This window comes from Pristis pectinata, chromosome 10, assembly GCF_009764475.1.
Source record: "Pristis pectinata isolate sPriPec2 chromosome 10, sPriPec2.1.pri, whole genome shotgun sequence".
NCBI classification, from domain to species: Eukaryota; Metazoa; Chordata; class Chondrichthyes; order Rhinopristiformes; family Pristidae; genus Pristis; species Pristis pectinata.
Window position 1 is genome coordinate 7,828,662 of NC_067414.1, and position 15,802 is coordinate 7,844,463.

At 44.0% G+C, this 15,802-nt stretch overlaps 1 protein-coding gene across 1 annotated transcript in view; it reads left to right on the forward strand.

Annotated features, from left to right (window-relative positions):
• Window positions 1–13,897, forward strand: part of hcrtr2 (hypocretin (orexin) receptor 2) — a 73,785-nt gene extending 59,888 nt beyond the window's left edge. The window contains exon 7 of the mRNA XM_052024844.1: window positions 13,674–13,897. Within this exon, the coding sequence (XP_051880804.1) occupies window positions 13,674–13,897 (224 nt within the window). The remainder of the gene's footprint in view (window positions 1–13,673) is intronic.
• The last annotated feature ends 1,905 nt before the right edge of the window (window positions 13,898–15,802 follow it).

Genomic DNA, 15,802 nt, shown 5'->3' on the forward strand with positions numbered 1-15,802 from the left:
AAGGATTTTATGGTGGAACAGACAAAGGACCCTGAGTTGACAGAATTGAAAGAAAAAGCTCTCTCATGTGAGGAGATTGAAAAAGTGCCAATTGGATACTATGTCAAAAATGGAGTGTTAATGAGGAAATGGAGACCTCCTCATGTTCCTGTTACTGAGGAATGGGAAGTTATTCATCAGGTTGTTGTTCCAAAAGTTTATAGGGATGAGATTTTAAACCTGGCCCATAGTATGCCTTTGGGTGGTCATTTTGGTGTGAATAAAACTGTAGGGAAGATCTTGAAACAATTCTATTGGCCTGGTTTGAGAAAAGATGTGGTGATGTTTTGTCGAACCTGCCACACATGTCAGATGGTAGGTAAACCAAATCAAAAACCCCCTGTGGCTCCATTGAAACCAATTCCTGCTTTTGGTGAACCCTTTTCGAAGGTGATTGTGGACTGTGTTGGCCCCTTACCAAAGTCTAAGACTGGAAATCAGTATTTGTTAACCATCATGTGTGCCACTTCTAGATTTCCAGAGGCAATACCCCTTAGAAATATTAAGGCCAAGACGGTGTCAAAGGCTCTTGTAAAATTTTTTTACCTTGTTTGGTTTGCCAAAAGAAATCCAATCTGATCAAGGTAGTAATTTTATGTCAAAAATTTTTCAACAAATAGTCTATGAGCTGGGAGCAAAGCAGATTGTATCATCTGCATATCACCCAGAATCTCAAGGAGCTCTGGAGAGATTTCATTCTACTCTCAAAAATATGCTGAAGACTTATTGCTTTGAAAACACCAAGGATTGGGACGAAGGTATCCATTTACTTTTGTTTGCCGTTAGAGAATCGATCCAGGAGTCAATCGGATTTAGTCCGTTTGAGCTTGTGTTTGGACATAGGGTGAGAGGACCTTTGGAGTTGTTAAGAGAGCAATGGGTTAATGAGGAAGTTCACTTGAGTCTGTTGGACTATGTCCAAAAATTTAAAACTCGGTTGGAGAGAGTCTGCCAGCTAGCGAGAGAGAATCTGAAAACAAGCCAGATAAGAATGAAGACATATTTTGATAGACGTGCTCGGCCTAGGACATTCGCAGTGGGGCAAAAGGTATTGGTATTTTTCCCTAGCCAAAATAATCCCTTGCAAGCTCGTTTTTCTGGACCCTATGTTATTGAATCTCGAGTGACTGATCTAACATATATAATCAAAACACCAGATAGACGCAAGAAAACACAACTCTGTCATGTAAACATGCTAAAACCTTATAATGAGAGGGATTCAGTGGTGGCCTTGGTGGATGATGTAAAGGTTGTTTCTAGAATGCCTGATGTTGATGTTGAGGAAGGCCAATTTAGACCAAATATTGTTCCATCGAAACTGAAAAACCAAAATATCATGGAGAACCTTGAAACGAAGTTGGACCATTTACAAGTTTCACAAAAACAACAGATGAGAGAATTAATTTTAAAATTTAAAAATCTGTTCCCAGATGTTCCAAACAGAACATCGATAATTACCCATGATGTTGATGTTGGGGATGCAAAACCAATCAAACAACACCCATATCGAATGAATGTGGAAAAAAGTAAACTTGTTGATCAGGAAATCAAATACATGTTGGAAAATGATATTATTAGACATTCTACTTCAAATTGGAGTTCGCCCTGTGTTATTGTACCTAAACCTGATGGAACTGTTAGATTTTGCACAGATTACAGGAAAGTGAATGCTGTAACAAAGTCAGATGCTTACCCTATTCCTAGGGTGGATGATTGCATAGACAGAGTGGGAAAGGCAAAATTTCTTACAAAGATTGACCTATTAAAAGGGTACTGGTGTGTTCCATTAACAGATAGAGGAAGGGAAATTTCAGCCTTTGTAACCCCTTCTGGATTGTATGAATACAATGTTTTGCCATTTGGAATGAAAAATGCTCCGGCAACATTTCAAAGAATGATTAATTCAGTGATTCATGGGTTAAAACATACAGATGCCTACATTGACGACTTAGTGACTGGAAATGATACTTGGGAAGATCACATCTCTGCGTTAGAAAGGTTGTTTGAAAGACTTTCCAAGGCTAACCTTACGGTTAACTTGGCTAAAAGTGAATTTGGCCATGCCACTGTGACGTATCTTGGTTATGTTGTAGGTCAAGGCAAGCAAGCTCCTGTTCATGCAAAAGTTCAAGCAATATCTGAGTTCCCTATTCCCACAGGTACGAGGACTGTTAGAAGATTTTTGGGAATGGTTGGATATTATCGAAAATTTTGTAAAAGTTTTGCTGATATTGCTCTTCCCCTAACTAATCTTCTGAAGAAGGGAGTAAAGTTTGTTTGGACAGATTCTTGTCAAGAAGCATTTGAGAAGCTGAAAGCCATTTTATGCTACCATCCTGTGCTCAGAACACCTGACTTTGAAAAGCCATTTTCATTAGCAGTAGATGCCAGTGATGAAGCTGCAGGAGCTGTGTTGTTGCAGAAGGGTGACCTTGATGATATTGACCATCCTGTAGCTTACTTTTCAAAGAAATTTAATGAGCATCAAAAGAATTATTCCACCATAGAGAAAGAATTACTGTCGCTTGTTTTAGCCTTGCAACATTTCAGTGTATATGTTTGCACCGCTCAGAAACCATTGACTGTGTATACAGATCATAACCCATTGGTGTTTCTGAGCCGAGTCAAAAACAAGAACAGAAGGCTGTTAAACTGGAGTTTAATTTTGCAAGAGTTTGATCTCATGATAACTCACATTAAAGGCAAAGATAATGTGATTGCTGATTGTCTTTCTCGATGTTAAATGGGAAACATGTATCTGTACTAATCTGATAGTCTGTAGTTGTGTAGCTTGATAATTATTAACATTACTAACTCTATGCGCGGTTAAAATTTTCTTGGGAAATTTTTTTTTTAGGTGGGAGGTGTTATGGACTCAGTGAAAGTCCCTTTAAGATAGAGAGTGTGTGTGTATGTGTGTGTGGGGCGTGCTTACGTCAATAGAAGATAAAGGACGTAATGACGTTGTTGAAGAAGTCAGAAGAAGAAGAAAGAGAGAGAGAGAAGGGAGAGAGACACCAGCCTGCTTGTTTTCTCTATCGATGGATGAGAAACAATAACTGTGTTTGCCACTGAAATCCATGTATGGAAGTTGGAAGTAATCCGGTGGAGTTCACTTTGTTGCTGACCTGTAGAAGGAAACAGGTATTTGTATGTGGACGACCACGGTTCGGATGCTTTTCGGGGTGAGGAAGTCACTACCGAGTAAACACTGAAGTGTCGTTTGGGTTCCATCGTGGAACATTTGGATTTCGTATGTACTCTCTCTATGTTTTTCTACATCTACATCTTATCTTCAGACAACGGTGGTTGTTGAAGAAGCCCTTGCTCATGTTTCACCTTATGGCTTGCGGAACTGAACTTTAAGAACCATTCCGGAACTGGGAGTTTTGGACTTTGTCACACACACACACGAAGAGTTTAGTTTTGGGGTTAACGTTCGAGGTTTAACATTTTTGAATTCTAACATACTAACATTTTTACTTTTATTTTACGTATTATCATAAGTAGTGATTAATAAAATAGTTTTTAACACTGAATCATGCTCAGTGTGTTTCTTTTGTTGCTGGTTTGTGACACTATGCATTGGAGTCTCCAGCCCAGGTGGTGATGCAACCAGTCAGAATGCTCTCCACCATACATCTATAGAAACTTGCAAGAGTCTGGTGACATACCAAATCTCCTCAAACTTCTAACAAAGCAGAGCCGCTGGCGTGCCTTCTTCATGATTGCATCAATGTGTTGGGCCCAGGATAGATTCTTCCAAGATGTTGACGCCCAGGAACTTGAAGCTGTTTTAAACAAAGGACTGGTTTTATTGCATGGATTTACTAATTATTCCAATTCTCTTCTGCACAGATTTTGAGCAGGGACCTGATGGAGATATACAAAACAATGAGGGGTATGGACAGGGCAGATGTAGGGAACTTTTCCCCATAATCTAACCCGAACTGTTCGCAGGTCAGAAATGCAGCCTCAAACCGAGTTTCCACCTGACAGAAGATGTCTGCAGTCCTGCAACAGCCAGCAAATCCATCCCACCAGTCTCCCATACACTCGATCGTATGTAAGAGCTGACAATAAGTCTGACGTTCATAATCTGGGAGGACCTGTATTTGGGGCAGGCAGTGGATATATTGGTAGTGGTTTATTATTGTCACTTGTACCGAGGTACAGTGAAAAACTTGACTTGCATGGTGATCGTACAGGTCAATTCATTACACAGTGCAGTTATGTTGAGTCAGTACAGAGTGCATTGAAGTAGTACAGGTAAAAACAATAACAGTACAGAGTAAAGTGTCACAGCTACAGAGAAAGTGCAGTGCAATAAGGTGCAAGGTCACAACAAGGTAGATCGAGAGGTCATAGCCCATCTCATTGTATAAGGGAACTGTTCAATAGTCTTATCATCCCCCCAATCTTCCCCTAATTAATTTATTGATTTACAAAGGAGAAAATCGGGAGCTTAAACTGTCTTAACCCTGTGTGACCAGGAGGATGAACTGACACAAAGAAACTAGTTGAATGGGAAAGGATCTTGCAGATCCAGCACAGATCAGTTGGGCCGAATGGTCTGACTCCTCACCCCTCAAACGCTCCTGACTTGCTTTGACAAGAGGTGAAGCAGGGGGCAGAGCTTTGCCCCCTGTCAAAGCTGCCAGGGATTTCAACAGTTTTTAATTGTCTCTCTCATTCGGAGACACTTAAAAGTTTGTTTTTATTTTAGAATGAATTATCATACGGGCACACACGAAACAAAAATAATCAAACATATTAAGTTAAAATAAAACAACTAAAAAGAAATTCCTTCCCCTTCCTCCGCTCATTGGCAGGCCTGTAATCTCCATATAAATCAATTGGGTCCCCAATCCCATATCAGGTCTGACCTGGCACTGGATTGGGAAAACGTTCCCAATTTAATGCACCCTTTAGGCTCCAGTATCTGAAGCCAGTTGTGCTGGGATTCCCAGGGAAGAAAGTCTGGGAAAAGCTTCCATTTGAATTGATGTCACTTGCAGTTCCATAGCCAACCAGAGACAACCCAATCTTCTTAATTTACTACTCTTGAACGAACCCCTGTGTAAAGTGATGATGAAGTCAGTCAAATCCCAATGTTTGGGATTTTGGAAACTTTAGTCTATTAGCACATACATTACTACTTAGGGTGATTGGTTTCTGATGACCAGAGAATTTTTTTTTTTACAAGGGATTGATCAGGATTTAAACCAGCCTCCCCTGCTTGGACTCTGTCTTTACCTCTCGCTGCCTTGGTGAAGCAACCAACATATTCAAAGACCCCACCCACCCGGGTCATTCTCTCTTCTCTCCTCTTCCATCAGGTAAAAGATACAGGAGCCTGAGGGCACGTACCACCAGGCTTAAGGACAGCTTCTATCCCACTGTGATAAGACTATTGAATGGTTCCCTTATACGATGAGATGGACTATGACCTCACGATCTTCCTTGTTGTGACCTTGCACCTTATTGCACTGCACTTTCTCTGTAGCTGTGACACTTTACTCTGTACTGTTATTGTTTTTACCTGTACTACATCAATGCACTCTGCACTAATTTAATGTAACTGCACTGTGTAATGAATTGACCTGTACGAACAGTATGCAAGACAAGTTTTTCACTGTACCTCGGTACAAGTGACAATAATAAACCTTTGCCAATACAGAAAATCAGTGGGTTCTGTTCAAGTATCCTCTTGAACCACTTTGTCTAAGGAAATAATTGACTCTCATTGCTGCTGTAGTGCATATCGATGTCAAATTTCCTGTCTGTTCATTTTGGTGCTGGTGATAATCAAAATTAAACAAGTTAACTGTTTTCTGCTCTAACTCCATCTACAAGTTTGCAGATGATACCACCGTTGTAGGCCGTATCTCAAACAGCAATGAGTCAGAGTACAGGAAGAAGATAGAGAGCTTAGTGGAATGGTGTCATGACAACAACCTTTCCCTCAATGTCAACAAAACAAAAGAGCTGGTCATTGACTTCAGGAAAGGGGGCGGTGTATTGCACCCGTCTACATCAATGGTGCTGAGGTCAAGAGGGTTGAGAGCTTCAAGTTCCTGGGAGTGAACATCACCAACAGCCTGTCCTGGTCAAATCACGTAGATGCCACGGCCAAGAAAGCTCACCAGCGCCTCTACCTCCTCAGGAGGCTAAAGAAATATGGTTTGTCCCCTTTGACTCTCACCAACTTTTACCAATGCACCATAGAAAGCATCCTATCTGGATGTATCACGGCTTGGTACGGCAACTGTTCTGCCCAGGACCGCAGGAAGCTGCAGAGAGTTGTGGACACAGCCCAGTGCATCCCGGACACCAGCCTCCCCTGCTTGGACTCTGTCTTTACGTCTCGCTGCCTTGATGAAGCAGTCAGCATAATCAAAGACCCCACCCACCTGGGACATTCTCTCTTCTCTCCTCTTCCATCAGGTAGAAGATACAGGTGCCTGAGGGCACGTACCACCAGACTTAAGGACAGCTTCTACTCCACTGTGATAAGACTATTGAACGGTTCCCTTATACAATGAGATGGACTATGACCTCACGTCACTTGTTGTGACCTTGCACCTTATTGCACTGCACTTTCTCTGTAGCTGTGACACTTTACTCTGTACTGTTACTGTTTTTACCTGTACTACCTCAATGCACTCTGTACTAACTCAATGTAACTGAACTGTGTAATGAATTGACCTGTACGATTGGTTTGTAAGACAAGCTTTTCACTGTACCTCGGTACAAGTGACAATAATAAACCAATACCAATACCATTCATTAATCATTGTCCACTAATGTCAATAGCTGTATTTGCATTTTACAAATGATTAATGAAATAATGGTGCACCTCAAATATCAAACAGGACCAAATACAGCTCAGCATCACCTTTTCCATGTTCTTTGATTTTGAGCACCGTCTCCACACACTAATATGAATAGGCACCTCGTTATTGGCGAGATGCAAATCATCAATAAATTTCATTTTGCGCCTGTCTTGATGTGTTTCCGCCCATTTGAAATAGAAGTGCCCTTGCTGTGTAATGAGACAGTGATGGTCACTTATCTAGGCATGTGGTGGTGCTGTCAATGTGGCAGGAGCAATTGAGACTAAAATGTCACGATCCGTGACGTTGGAAATCCAAGACGGAGCAAACTCCACTGAAAGTTGGGATCCATGTGTGAAATATGGTTCTGCTATAATCATTTCTATGTGCAGCACTCCTCTCTGAAGGCACTTGTGATGAAACTGGCAGCATCTCAATTGTGCACCTCACCGTACAGTATTGGTATTGATATTGGTTTATTATTGTCACATGTACCGAGGTGCAGTGAAAAACTTGTCTTGCATACTGATCGTACAGGTCAATTCATTACACAGTGCAGTTACATTGAGTTAGTACAGAGTGCATTGAGGTAGTATAGGTAAACACAATAATAGTACAGAGTAAAGCGTCACAGCTACAAAGAAAGTGCAATGCAAGTGGACAATAAGGTGCAAGGTCACAACAGGGAAGATCGTGAGGTCATAGTCCATCTCATCATATAAGGGAACTGTTCAATAGTCTTATCACAGTGGGATAGAAGCTGTCCTTAAGCCTGGTGGTACGTGCCCTCAGGCTCCTGTATCTTCTACCTGATGGAAGAAGAGAGAAGAGAGAATGACCCAGGTGGGTGGGGTCTTTGATTATGCTGGCTGCTTCACCAAGGCAGCGAGAGGTACAGACAGAGTCCATGGAGGGGAGGCTGGTTTCCGTGACACGCTGGGCTGTGTCCACAACTCTCTGCAGTTTCTTGCGGTCCTGGGCAGAGCAGTTGCCGTACCAAGTCATGATGCATCCAGATAGGATGCTTTCTGTGGTGCATCGATAAAAGTTTGTGAGTGTCAAAGGGGACATGCCGAATTTCTTTAGCCTCCTGAGGAAGTAGAGGCGCTGGTGAGCTTTCATGGCCGTGGCGTCTACGTGATTTGACCAGGACAGGCTGTTGGTGATGTTCACTCCCAGGAACTTGAAGCTCTCAGCTCTCTTGATCTCAGCACCATTGATGTAGACGGGTGCATGTACACCGCCCCCTTTCCTGAAGTCAATGATCAGCTCTTTTGCTGACGTTGAGGGAAAGGTTGTTGTCATGACACCATGTCACTAAGCTCTCTATCTCCTTCCTGTACTCCGACTCATTGTTGTTCAAGGTTCTGCTCCTTGATAAGCCCATACTTCACAAGGGGCAAAGGTCCATATCAGATCAGGCTGTTGTGCAGTGGGCTCCAATCCCGTTACAAAGTCCCTTTTCCCCAATCCTCAGCTCCTACCCCATCACCCCTTCATTCTGCTGAGCTGTGGCTGTTGTGGAGAGTGCACTTTAAGGCTCTGATTCACTTCCCAGAGATCAGTGTGGGGATCATCTGCCCACCCATGCAGGAAGCATTTGGTCTATGCTGTAAGGACGATGAGCCACATTAATTTATAAAGGTAACTTTCACCAATTTAGGGATCTTTGGTCCCTCCTTGGACTCTGTCTTTACCTCTCGCTGCCTTGGCGAAGCAGCCGGCATAATCAAAGACCCCACCCACCCGGGACATTCTCTCTCCTCTCCCATCAGGCAGAAGATACAGGAGCCTGAGGGCACGTACCACCAGGCTCAAGGACAGCTTCTACCCCACTGTGATAAGACTATTGAATGGTTCCCTTATACGATGAGATGGACTCTGACCTCACAATCTACCTTGATGTGACCTTGCACCTTATTGTCTACCTGCACTGCACTTTCTCTGTAGCTGTGACACTTTACTCTGTATTTTGTTATTGTTTTTACTTTGTACTACCTCAATGCACTCTGTACTAACTCAATGTAACTGCACTGTGTAATGAATTGACCAGTACAATCGGTATGCGACAAGTTTTTCACTGAACATCAATACAAGTGACAATAATAAACCAAAACCAATACCAATTGGGCAATCGTAATCAACTCAAAGCCCATCAAACCACCCATAAATGGGTAAAATCCAATTTCTCAGCCAGACTCTATCCATTGCTGCATGGGGAGCGATTGCCTGGGCAATTGCAAAGCAGGTGTCCAAAAACACTGGAGGTTTCATTTTCCAGAACTTTGACAGTAGCAGGGCAGGTACTATAAGTGTAGGCAAGATTGTTGGCTTTAACATAAGAAGGATGTGCTAAGCCCCTTATACGTCTCTGGTTAGGCCTTAGCAAAGGGATTGGGCTTAATTCTGGGAACCGCACTTCAAGAAGGATGTCGGAGAGGGTGGAGGGAGGGATGGGTGCCAAGGGAAGGACTTCAGTCATGTGAAGAGACAGGATTGGTAATTGGTTTATTATTGTCACATGCACCAAGATGCAGTGAAAACCTTTTGTTTGCATGTCATCCATACAGATCATTCTATACAAATGCACGTGGAGGTAGTACAAAAGCATTATGGACTCGGTGAATGTCCCTTTAAGATAGAGCTAGTAGTGTGTGTGTGTGTGTGTGTGTGTGTGTGTGTGTGTGTGTGTGTGTGTGTGTGTGTGTGTGTGTGTGTGTGTGTGGGGCGTGCTTACATCAACAGAAGATAAAGGACGTAATGACGTTGTTGAAGAAGTCAGTCGAAGTCAGTCAGAGAAGAGAGAGAGAGAAAAGCGAGAGAGACACCAGCCTGCTAGTTTCTCTGTCGATGGATGAGAAACAATAAGTGTGTCTGTCACTGCAATCCACGTATGGAAATTGGAAGTAATCCGGTGGAGTTCACTTTGTTGCTGACCTGTAGAAGGAAACAGGTATTTGTGTGGACGACCACGATTTGGATGCTTTTCAGATTGAGGAAGTCACTACCGAGTAAACACTGAGGTGTCGTTTGGGTTCCATCGTGGAACATGTGGATTTTGTAATTACTCTCTCTATTGTCTCTCTACATCTACGTCTTATCTTCAGACAACGGTGGTTGTTGAAGAAGGCTTTGCTCATGTTTCACCTTATGGCTTGCTGAACTGAACTTTAAGAACCATTCCTGGACTTGGAGTTTGGGACTTTGACACACACACATGATGAGTTTAGCTTTTGGGGTTAATGTTCAAGGTTTAACATTTTTGCTTCTGACATTCTAACATTTTTCTTATTATCATAAGTAGTTATTAATAAAGTAGTTTTTAACACTGAATCATGACTCAGTGTGTTTCTTTTGTTGCTGGTTTGTGAATGCAGAGTATCGAGTATTTCTTTAAGTCAGCACTGAGGTTTAAAAGGATAAAGCAATTATAAGTGATGTAATGAATACATCTGTTGAAGTCAGCTCGCAGAGTCGCAAGTCACCATCTTGGAGAGCAGAGAAGTTAAGGAGACATTGGTCGGAGGTGTGAAGTAGGGGAGAGAAAGGGAAGAGACGACTGATAACCAGAGAGAAGAGATTTAAAATGAATTAGCAAAAAGACTGGTGGGAGATTGAGAAGATTGCTTTTTTCCACACAAGTTACCTGACAGGGAATGGAGTTACTCAAACTTTAACAAAACTAGTGGATATGTATATGAAAATGGAATTGGAATCGGTTTATTATTGTCACGTGCATCGAGATACAGTGAAAAATATCTTGCATACTGTTCATACAGATCAACTCATTACACAGTGCATTGAGGTAGTACAACGTAAAACAATACAGAATGCCGAGTAAAGTGTCACACTACAGAGAAAGTGCAGTGCAGGCAGACAATAAGGTACAAGGTCATAACGAGGCAGATTGTGAGGTCAAGAGTCTATCTTACTGTACTAGGGAACCGTTCAGTAGTCTTATAACAGCGGGATAGAAGCTGTCCTTGAGCCTGGTGGTATGTGCTTTCAGGCTTTTATGTCTTCTACTTGATGGGAGGGGGGGAGAAGAGAGAATGTCCATGGTGGGTGGGGTCTTTGATTATGTTGGCTGCATTTCCAAGACAGTGAGACGTGTGGACAGAGTCCATGCAGGGGAGGTTGGTTTGTGTGATCTGCTGAGCTGTGTCCACAACTCTCTGCGGTTTCTTGCGGTCTCGAGCAGAGCAGTTGCCAGACCAAGCCGTGATGTATCTGGAGAGGATACTTTCTATGGTCCATCTATAAAAATTGGGGAGAGTCAATGGGGACCTGCTGAACTTCCTTAGCCTTCTGAGGAAGTAGAGATGCTGATGAGCTTTCTTGGCCATGGTGTCGACATGGTTGGACCAGGACAAGCTATTGGTGATGTTTACAGCTAGGAATGTGAAGCTGTCAACCGCCTCCACCTCAGCACCATTGATACAAACAGGGTTGAGTGCTCCACCCCACTTCCTGAAGTTAATGACCATTATTTCAGCAAGAACTAATTTTGCTTACAGTCCTCACCACTTAACCCCATCCACAATTTCCTGATGCACAGCTACTTTCATTGGACAAACCATTTGCCTCCATCTAAGGAGTTAGTTAATGCATTAAAGCCAATGGTACTGCGGGAAAGGTCAACACATTGTACTTACTTATGAATCAGGCTTTTTGGTCCCCAGCTCTATTATCCTTGCGTGTCTGCATGGACAACTCGATAACACACCTCGTGATGTACCTTTGAGCATTTTGAAGAAAAGAATCGTGTCACAGATGGACCCAGGATAAAAGCTGAGGGTAAACAAACTTCAGAAATAAGAACTAATTGGAGAATTAGTTCCAGAGCTTGTCCCAGAAGTTGAGTTGACTCCCACTGAGTTAACTCTCGATGACCAAGGTTGCTAAATCGTAACTAGACGGGAAATGAAGCAATGAATACTATATTTCCTTTATGACTGTCTTAGTTACAACATTATGTCCAGTTCTGGTCTTGTCACATCAGTGTTGCCAGCAGTCCCATATTAAATAGGACATTGCCCACTTTGAAGGGAGATGGGCCATCCCATGTGAGAAATGTACAAGATGCCCAATTTCTCTTCTGATGTTCTAGGCTCCCAAACTATCTGTTGAATCCTGGGCAGCAACCTATTTGAATCTTTATTTTGTGGTGCAGAAATGTTTGTTAAAGTAGATACAGATTGCACTTCTTCATTTGTAGTTTGCTGACTGTGAGAATGTTTTCATTGTGATAGTGAACTTGACAGTGTCATGGTTGTCAGATGCCAGAGACCCCTTTGGTGACACCTTACAGAAAGGGATGTCAGAGAGTCTGTAAATAAGATATCTTTTATTAGTCACATATACATCGAACCACACAGTGAAATGCATCTTCTGAGTAGAGTGTTCTGGGGGCAGCCCGCAAGTGTCGCCACACTTCAGGAGCCAACATAGCATGCCCACAACTTCCTAACCTGTACGTCTTTGGAATGTGGGAGGAAACCGGAGCACCCGGAGGAGACCCACACAGACACGGGGAGAACGTACAAACTCCTTACAGTTGTTCCATGCTGAAGATACCCCAGCCATTGCCTGGAGCTGTTAATATCCACTGCAATGTCTTTTCACTGATGGCAGACGTCTGTATCCCAGAGAGATACAGCACAGAAAGAGGCCCTTCAGCCCATTTAGTCCATGCCAACCCATTTACACTAAACCTACATTAATCCCATATTTTATTCTCCCTGCATCCTCATCAGCTCCCCCCAAATTATACCCCTCTCTTACACACTAGGGGGCAATTTACAGCATGTCATTGGGGTGCGGGAGGAAACTGGGGCACCCGGAAGAATCCGATCCAGTCACAGGGAGAACGTGCAAACTGCACACAGACAGCAGCGGAGGTCAGGATTGAACCCGGGTCTCTGGAGCAGTGAGGCAGCAGCTCTACCAGCTGTGCTGCTGACCGTGGACAGTAGAATCTGCAATCAGAACGAAAATACTTGAAACAGGTCCCCAAATAGAAGTCTCAGTGCTCACACACATCCTGTAAATGGGATTGGGAAGAGGAACAGCAATTCAAAGCATCAGTTGGGAATGCACTACATTGGACTGGCAGCTCCCTCAAATTTTACCTATGTTTGAAATATCTTCACGAATTCTAAACACCTCTGCTTTCTGATTTCCTTTTCCATCCCTATAGGACTCTGGTTTGGCCGCATTTAGAGTATTGCGTGCAATTCTGGTCCCCTCACTATAGGAAGGACGTCGAGGCTTCAGAGAGGATGCAGGGGTTTACTAGGACGCTGCCTGGACTAGAGGGCATGTGCTATCAGGAGAGGCTGGACAAACTTGGGCTCTTTTCTCTGGTGCGGCGGAGGCTGAGGGGTGATCTGTTGGAAGTGTATAAAATGATGAGGGGCATAGATAGGGTGGACGAGCAATATCTTTTTCCCATTATTGAGCGATCCAATACCAGAGGGCATGCATTTAAGGTGAGAGGGGGTAGGTTCAGAACAGACGTGAGGGGTACGTTTTTTACTGAGAGAGTGGTGGATGCCTGGAATGCGTTGCCTGATAGGGTGGTGGAGGCAAATTCACTGGGGGCTTTTAAGAGGGGCTTGGATGGGCACATGAATGAGAGGAAAATGGAGGGATATGGTCATTCTGTAGGTAGGAGGGATTAGCTATGTCAGCACAACATTGTGGGCCGAAGGGTCTGTTCTGTGCTGTACTGTTCTATGTTCTAATAATACCAAAAAAGCATTTCATAATTGAATGGGTTTTGCTCTTTTCTTCAAGGCAAGTTTCGGGAAGAGTTTAAGACAGCGTTTTCTTGCTTTGACCGGAGGGACCATCAGAATGAGGAGCGTCTCAGCAGGGGGCGGACAAGTACCGAGAGCCACAAGTCCTTGACCATGCAGACCTCCCACTACAACAACGTTTCCAAAGCTGCAGAGAACATGGTGCTCACAAATGTGACTACGTTGCAGGCCAGTGCTTTCAGTGCAGGCGGTGCCTGGTGACAGAGACGACGCTGCCCTTGCTTATCTTACCTGGCCTCTGTTGTCACAACACACGTCAAGAGTAAAGGTGTGCTGCGATAAGTGACGGTTTCTTGGACTTGTATCTCACGGTGAAAGAGAACGATGCTTCCACACTGCGTCCGTGATGCTGATCATGTGACAAGAATGAGAGCAGGGGCAAGCAAGTACGGGCCACTCGATCATTGTGACCTTGCTAACACTGAAATACCCAGGCAACTAATAGCCCTCCCCTTCAATCAACCCTGTAAGTTCCTCTATTTCAGGAGGAATACACAATCTAAAAAGTTGTCATTGAACCTGCTTCATGCAGTGCAGCTGAGCTCACAGCTGACTGCATTTACCCTCAGTGACCCCATGTCCCAGGTTCCACAGAGTCATAGAGACATACAGCACAGAAACAGGCCCATCAATAGATTCATCAGCTGGCAACCACCCAGTTACACCAATCCCATATTAATCCCATTTTCCTTATTCCCCCACATTCTCATCAGCTCCCCTCCAGATTCTGCCACTCACCTACACACAAGGGGGCAATTAACCTACCAACTCGCACATCGTTGGAATGTGGCAGGAAGCCGGAGCACCCAGAGGAATAAGATTTCTTTATTAGTCACATGTACATCAAAACACACAGTGAAATGCATCTTTTGCGTGGAGTTTTCTGGGGGCAGCCCACAAGTGTCGCCACACTTCTGGCGCCAACATAGCATGCTCACAACTTCCTAACCCGTACGTCTTTGGAATGTGGGAGGAAACCGGAGCACCCGGAGGAAACCCACGCAGACACGGGGAGAACGTGCAAGAGAAACAAAGGGCTGCAGATGCTGGAATCCAGATGAAAAACACGATGATGCTGGAGGATCTCAGCAGGCCAGGCAGCATCCGTGGAGAAAAGCAGGCGGTCAACGTTTCAGGTCAGGACCCTTCTTCAAGATGTCGATGTGTGGGTTGGTCCTGGAGAAGGGTTCTGACCCGAAACGTTGACCGCCTGCTTTTCTCCATGGATTCTGCCTGGCCTGCTGAGTTCCTACAGCATCATCGGGAGAACGTACAAGCTCCTTACAGACAGCGGCGGGAATTGAACCCGGGTCGCTGGCACTGTAATAGTGTTACACTAACCGCTACACTACTGTGCATTGGGCACAATCCCATGTGGTCGTTGGGTGAACGTGCAAACTCCACACAGATGGCACCTGTGGTCAGGATTAGGAGGTGTTGTTCATAGTGAAGAAGGTTATCGTAGCTTACAGGGGGACCTTCGTCAGTTTGGGAAGTGGGCCGAGGAGTGGCAAGTGGATTTCAATACAGATAAGTGTGAGGTGATGCATTTTAGAAAGTCAAACCAGCATAGGACTTATACTATCAATGGCAGGGCACTAGGGAGTGTAATGGAGCAGAGGGACCTAGGAGTACAAGTGCAGAGTTTGTTAAAAGCTGCGTCACAGGTAGACAGGAGGGTGAAGAAGATGTTTAGCACGCTGGCCTTCATCAGTCAGGACATCGACTATGGGAGCTGGGACATTGTGTTGCAGTTGTACAAGTCGTTGGTGAGGCCACATTTGGAGCACTGTGTGCAGTTTTGATCACCATGTTAATAGGAAAGACGTGATTAAACTGGAAAGAGTGCACAGAAGATTTATGAGGATGTTGCCAGGACTCGAGGGCCTGAGTTATAGGGAGAGGTTGGCCAGGCTAGGTCTTTATTCCTTGGAACGTAGGAGAATGAGGGGGGACCTTATAGAAATGTTTAAAATTATGAGAGGCAGAGGTAAGGTGGACGGTAACAGTCTTTTCCCCAGGGTAGGGGAGTCCAAAACTAGGGGCATAGGTTTAGGGTGAGAGGGGAAAGATTTAAAAGGGACCTGAGGGACAACTTTTTCAAGC